Raw genomic sequence first — 6,749 nt, 5'->3', positions numbered from 1 at the left:
TAGAGATGGAGGCTGAAATGATTTGCCCTAATTTTTTTTTTCATTTTCTGGTGGCCGATCCATGGGCCTTTATATAGGAGACAAATATATATATATATATATATATATATATATATATATATATAAATAAATTTATATTTTAAAATATAAAAGGAGACAAATATATATATATCTATATAATTAATAAATTTATATTTTAAAATATAAAAGGGCATAATAGTAAATTTATTAAAATAATTTTCCTTCCTATCCTTCCCTTTCTTTCCCCAACCATGATTATTATCATTTCCTTTCTTTTCCATTCAATAATTAACCAAACAAGATAGGAGACTAAAATTATTCTTCCCTTCCCTTTCCCTTATAACTAATGTTATTCTCTCCCTTCGAACCCATTCTACCAAACATAACCTAAGAGTTTTTCATAACCTTGACGTTACCTCTGTTATAACATTGATGGACCCCAACAAAGTTATTATTATTTTTTTAAGTCCCAACAAAGTTGTCTTTTTATACAGACAAGTAAAACAAGTAGCATTTGTTGTGATTTGAAATTCTCTCTTGGTGCATTAACGTAACAATCTTTGCTTGTTAATAGATCTACAAGCGAAGATTGCAAACTATATAGAGTAACGCAAACTTCACATCTATAATTCCCTAGTTATTATTATTTTTAAAAATTTAACCTTACTTATTTTTGCAAGGAAGAATAATCAGCATGCCCAAATCTAGCATGCCATGGTTTAAGAAACCGAGAAGAAGAAGATATATTATTAGTCCACTCAATAAATATAACGTATTTCATATTTCACAAATGTTAATCTTATGTTTGTAAAAACCCAAGGCTTGGCTGCTAGGTCAATCCAGGCGGAAGATATTCAGAGTTTGGTGGGCAACACATCAGATAATTAACAGAGGTTCCAATCCCAACTCGAAAACGTGGTGACAATAAATCCCTTAATATATAATTGGAATGAGTCCAATCTAACTCCTTTAGCAATTAATCCCTTAATCCAGTCTCTTGATGGTTTGATGAAGGTTTTTCATTTTAGGATTTAAAAAGATATATCCAAAAATAAATAATAATTATTATACAGATATGAATGAAATATAGAGCAAACCATGAGTTAAAATTATTCACTACTAATTTGGACTTCTATTAACTCTGATGGTTAAACCATTTGATCCCTTAATCTGGTCTCGTGTTATGATCCAAAAAACTTTATATATATATATATAGTAAAGAAAGAATATAGAGCAAACCATGAGTTGATAACAAGAAATCAAATAGAAAGCAAGAGGTCAGGGATATAACACATGCAGGGCCGGCCCTGGTCCAAGGCGACCAAGGCGGTCATCTTGGGCCTCAAATATTGAGGCCCATAGAGGATGGGAAAAAAGAAGAAGAAGAAGTTAGGACAAGTCTTGGTCGCCTTGGGCCTCAAATTTTAGAGACCGTCAAATTTTGAGGCCCATAGGGGATGAAAAAAAAAAAAAAAAAAAAAATTCAAGTTAGTTGCTTCCACACTCCGCAGGGCGCAGCCTCCGCTATCGCCTCAGGTGAGAAGGTATGTTCATCCTTTCTCTCTCTCTTCTCTCTCCTTGTGCATGAATCGATCTTTTATATATGTTTCTTTCTTTCGTTCATCTCATCATTTGATTTTTACTAACTTTGGTTCGTTTGATTCGGGCTTTTACTTTTGTTCCAATAGTGAAAAGTAGCTTCCAAACAAGGGGTTTTTTGTGTGTGTGTGCCACTGTGTGTGATGGCTATCAAAATCTGAATGAATATATTATGGTTCTCTTAGTATTTTAATAAATGTGTGCCTTTCTACATGTGTCTTTCATGGCGATCGAGTCCATAATCTATGGCAGGTACTTCTTTTTTTCCTCTCCCTAATTCCACTCCAATCTCACAACAGCAGCAACCATACCCCTTTTCCTCATAATTTTTTGCATTTTCACATTCAATCCTACGAAAATTAAGGATCCCTTCTAGTGGGTTGAGCCTTTGAGGTAATAATTAACTTTTTCGATCTATAAAAATAAGGCTCATACTTAAAAGTGCCAAATTAAGGGTTTTTTTATATTTATTTTTATATGAAGATACATACCACCATTATTGATGTTATTTGAAGTTGGCTCAGCTGGAATTTCAGTTAATAATACTGTCAAAGCACTTTCCATCAGAATGTACAAACACATGGAAATCCAGAGCAGGCTTTAACAAAACAAAAGTTAATGGTTTTTCTATTAATTTGCACAGGTCTTGTGTAGCAATGATCAACCAATCACTGCTACTAAAGTTGATTCCTCATCCTGAAATCAAGAAAGGGGTAATTGGCTCCCAAAAAAAAAACAAACACAAAGTGTAGTGTAGTTAATACAAAGAGTGAAAGACAAAACTATATATGATAGTGGATGCCACATATAACCTAAAAGTCCCACTACTTATCCAGTACTACAAGTTCAGCCTCCTATAAAAAATATGGTCACCTCATCTCCACATATTTTTGTCGTCTGTAATAATCAAATTTTAGTAGCTGTATAAACAATGAATGTAAAAGAAGCTGCAGTTTTCTGTTCTCTAGTAAACTGTTATCTTCATTTTTTATTTTGTGCCTGTGAAAATTTCTCTCTTTAATTGATAGATTTATTGTTATTTGTTAGCTGTCACACTGCACATGCGCACAATTATTTATTGGTGATGATAGATTTATAGTTATTAATTAGTTGTCTTATGCAAACTGTATAGACCCACAATTATTTATTGGTTGTGATAAAAATTTATAGTTATTAGTTAGTTGTCTTAAGCACATTGCAGAGGCGCACAATTATTTATTGGTAGTGATAGATTTATAGTTATTAGTTAGTTGTCTTGTGCACACTATACAGGCGCACAATTATTTGTTGGTGGTGATAAATTTATAGTTATTAGCTAGTTGTCTTATGCACAATACATAGGCGCACAATTATGTTAGCCATAGAATTTGAAAACATGGTGTGAAAATTTCGCACTCTTATAATTTTTTCTTTTTTTTGCGCGTGTGAACTCACATTTGAAAGTTCGCCTAGGGCCTCTCAAAATATTTGGAATCTCAGGGCCGGCCCTGCAACAAAGTTCTGGAACTTCTTGCCAATGAAGCGGCGTACTTCATCTTTTGTAACCCACAACGATCGTGTTATTTGAATTACTTATTCTATTATTAAGGTTTGCGAATTTCCGATTTGAGACGAGTTTTTGGAGTGGTTTAGTCATGCTGATACTCCATTCCTTATGCAGAAAGGGCTTCAAAGAGGCCAGATGGTATGATTTCTTCATATTTGTCCTCCTCTATTTCTTTTGTTTTTGCCCAGCTACCGAATTTTCACTTTCCCCCTTTATATATATATCTGTTTGGTTGCTGAGAAAGTGTGGAATCTAAAATCTAAACATAGTTTTTGGAGGGAGAAATGAAAATTCCCCGTCTTAGTTCTGGGTATTTCTTAATGTATTTACTTTGTTTTAGGCTTGTGATTACCTTGTGAGGAACCAAACTAACATAGAACACTGGGAATGAAAAATTCAAATTTTCTTTTTCTCCAGTTTTTCTGCAGTTTTCCCAACAACCAATTCACGAATTTATTTTTATTCCCACTTTTTGTTCCCTGCAATTGATTACAATGCTGAATTTTTGCTCGATGTAATCACAATGGATTTTATACGCACCCACCCCTGAAACACATTTTTTTGTACATATATTATGGTTCTCTGTTGCCACAGGAAATGTCTAAATTATGTATAAATGCAGTTTCAAATATGTACTGCATTTTTGTTTTACATATACATACACAATAGACCCGATTATAGTTTCATATGCAACTCCTTGGTTTGGAACTTGGGTTCTAACATGAATGTATATGTGATATATGTCATCTACAGTAAAACCCTACTAAAATTGACGATTCCGCGAGACAATGCCAAGCTACTTGAGACGGGTCAAGAAGCCACAACTCGCATTCAGGTAAAGTCGAATTTTACTGTTCGAACCCTTATTTGATGCTTAAGTGTATTTCTCTGACAGCTTGTGTTGTGGTATTTATGTTCTTTTGACATTTCCCGTTCAGGTGGAGCATATTATAACAGTAGAGAAAATGATGGCCACACAAGAAATAATGTGTTTTTCCCATTCAAATTTCCGTCCCTTTTCGACTCAATCCCAAAAATTTCCCGAATATGAGATGCCGTCGGTGACATGGGGGGTGGTCCAAGGGCGCAAAGAGAAACTCGTTTCGCGTGTAATTATCTGTGATTACTTGAAGAGTTTAGGCATTGTCCCTGACGAATTAGAGCAACTGGAATTGCCATCCAATGTTGAAGTAATGCGAGAGCGCGTCGAGTTTTTACAGAAAATAGGGCTAACAATCGATGATATCAACGAGTACCCGTTAATGCTTGGTTGTAGTGTGCGTAAAAATATGATTCCTGTATTGGGTTACTTGGAAAAGATTGGAATCCAAAGGTCGAAGCTTGGAGAGTTTGTTAAGAATTACCCGCAAGTCCTTCACGCCAGTGTCGTTGTGGAGCTTGTTCCGGTGGTTAAGTTTCTTCGTGGGCTAGATGTTGAAAAACAGGATATGGGGTATGTGTTGATGAAATACCCCGAGTTATTAGGGTTTAAGCTTGAAGGAACAATGAGCACATCGGTAGCATATCTTGTTAGCATCGGAGTTAATCCAAGAGATATTGGTCCTATGGTCACACAGTATCCGTACTTCTTGGGAATGAGAGTTGGGACTATGATCAAACCACTTGTGGATTACTTGGTTTCTCTGGGTTTGCCAAAGAAGGTGTTGGCAAGGATGTTTGAGAAGCGGGCATATATACTTGGGTATGACCTTGAAGAGACAGTGAAACCAAATGTGGATTGTTTGATTAGTTTTGGGGTTCGAAGTGAAGCACTTGCTTTGGTTATTGCACAGTATCCACAAATTCTCGGACTTCCTTTGAAAGCTAAATTGTCATCGCAGCAATATTTCTTCAATCTAAAGCTCAAGATTGATCCTGAAGGGTTTGCTCAAGTCATCGAGAGGATGCCACAAATAGTTAGCCTTAATCAACATGTGATTATGAAACCCATTGAGTTCCTTCTTGGACGGGGTATACCAGCTGGGGATGTAGCGAAGATGGTTGTGAAATGCCCCCAGTTAGTTGCACTGCAAATTGGGCTCATGAAGAACAGTTATTACTTTTTCAAGAGTGAGATGGGGAGGGACGTTAAAGAGCTTATGGAGTTTCCAGAATACTTTACTTATAGCTTGGAATCAAGGATCAAACACAGGTATCAGATATTACAAAGCAAGGGGATTAGGTGTTCTTTGGCTTGGTTCCTCAATTGTAGTGACCAGAGATTTGAAGAGAGAGTTCAGGGTGATTATATTGAAACAGAGAGTGCAGGACCGTCATTTTGTATGGGTGGGAAGTTAGAGTTGCCTGGAAGTGAGATTGTATCTGATGAGGAAGATGAGAGTGATGATGAAATCCTTTACAGACGCACTGTTTCTCTTTAGTAAATTTTATTCTGTCACATTAAAGAGTCAATTCTAATTTATAATTTTGTTTACGATCTTTTTCATTCAATTCTAATTATGCTTTGCTTTGATTTCATGTATGAATTTGTGTTCATTGCCTTTTATATTTTTCTTTATGGGTGAATCCTTTTTGAGGAGAACGGTGAACAGAAACTGGTGTTGTTGAACCAGTCTATTTGAGCATAGCATCCATTCTAGTTTGTGTTGCATTTTAAGTTCGTTGGGTGGGTATGAAAGGAAACCAATTTTTTTTTTTGGCTGAAGATCATTTGATCACTGTTAAAGCACATGTTCATATTGCTAAAGCCATTGCAGAGGTGTTTGAAGAACTCTAGGTACTTGGAGGATCTGCATTTCATTGAATCCGGTGGAGAGGCTCAACCCTGTGTTCACATTGACTGTTTGATCCATATGTTAACTTGGAGTGCTGATCAATGAAGATTACAATTGATTATCTTGATCCTCATAAGCTAGCACAAAACTCTTATTTATTTATTTTTATTTTTTATTTTACTGTAGAAAGATTTTGTTGTCAATGCTAGTTTACTCTGGATCTGCTTCCGTACGTGTTTCTCAGTAGCATATGTTGGATATTTTTCTTTCTTTTGTAGATATATATATATATATAGATAGACAGATATATACATATATTGAAGTTAGCCTTTTTATTTGAGTTTTGATGATTATGTTCTGTTGTCTTATTTATTAACTAAATTTTCATTATTTTGGCAAGATTGGGGGACAGTTGGAAGAGGGATGGTCATGGTTTTCTCAACATGGATGTGTTCAGAGTCTTCTGACGTTGTTTTCTGTATATAGTTTCATCTGTTATGTTGCATTGTTCATTTCTGCTGCTACCATTATTATACTTATTCTGTGCTGTCCAAATGATCAAGAACTTTTTGATAAGATTGATTATCTGATTTAAACAGGGGTCTCTCAGAGAGTCTAATATTCGACCATAGATGTCTACCAGTCTTGTGGTTAGCAGGGAGAAGAACTTAATGTTCTTTTCTAAAGCAGTTAGAAGGAAGAGAGGAATTCTAAGGGCTCTGCAGTTTAGAAAAAGCAAGCTTCCAGTTCGGTACTTAGGGGTGCCTTTGAGTGAAAGATACTCAAAGAGCTGTCATTGTTCTTCTTTGATGAATAAGGTGGCAGCAAAGTTATCAGCATATAATGGT

At 35.5% G+C, this 6,749-nt stretch overlaps 1 protein-coding gene across 3 annotated transcripts; it reads left to right on the top strand.

Moving 5' to 3' along the window:
• Positions 1 to 1,489: 1,489 nt before the first annotated feature.
• On the top strand, positions 1,490 to 5,600 carry LOC132303180 (transcription termination factor MTERF4, chloroplastic). 3 transcript variants are annotated; one of them, XM_059800338.1, is made up of 4 exons: positions 1,490 to 1,565; positions 3,073 to 3,304; positions 3,920 to 4,001; positions 4,105 to 5,600. In XM_059800338.1, exons 2-4 carry the CDS (start codon positions 3,255 to 3,257, stop codon positions 5,545 to 5,547), a joined length of 1,575 nt encoding a protein of 524 aa, XP_059656321.1. In that variant the 5' UTR covers positions 1,490 to 1,565; positions 3,073 to 3,254; the 3' UTR covers positions 5,548 to 5,600. The 3 variants fall into 3 exon arrangements, with proteins under 3 accessions (XP_059656321.1, XP_059656322.1, XP_059656320.1); XM_059800339.1 differs by having other exon boundaries at positions 1,492 to 1,565; positions 3,100 to 3,304; XM_059800337.1 differs by having other exon boundaries at positions 1,496 to 1,565; positions 3,064 to 3,304.
• The last annotated feature ends 1,149 nt before the right edge of the window (positions 5,601 to 6,749 follow it).

The sequence above is a fragment of the Cornus florida genome, unplaced genomic scaffold (assembly GCF_030987335.1).
Source record: "Cornus florida cultivar Cherokee Brave unplaced genomic scaffold, ASM3098733v1 CherokeeBrave_3.0.0_Hap2_Chr04, whole genome shotgun sequence".
NCBI lineage: Eukaryota > Viridiplantae > Streptophyta > Magnoliopsida > Cornales > Cornaceae > Cornus > Cornus florida.
Note: the sequence above shows the minus strand (reverse complement) of the source record. Positions and strands in the feature narration are given on the sequence as shown.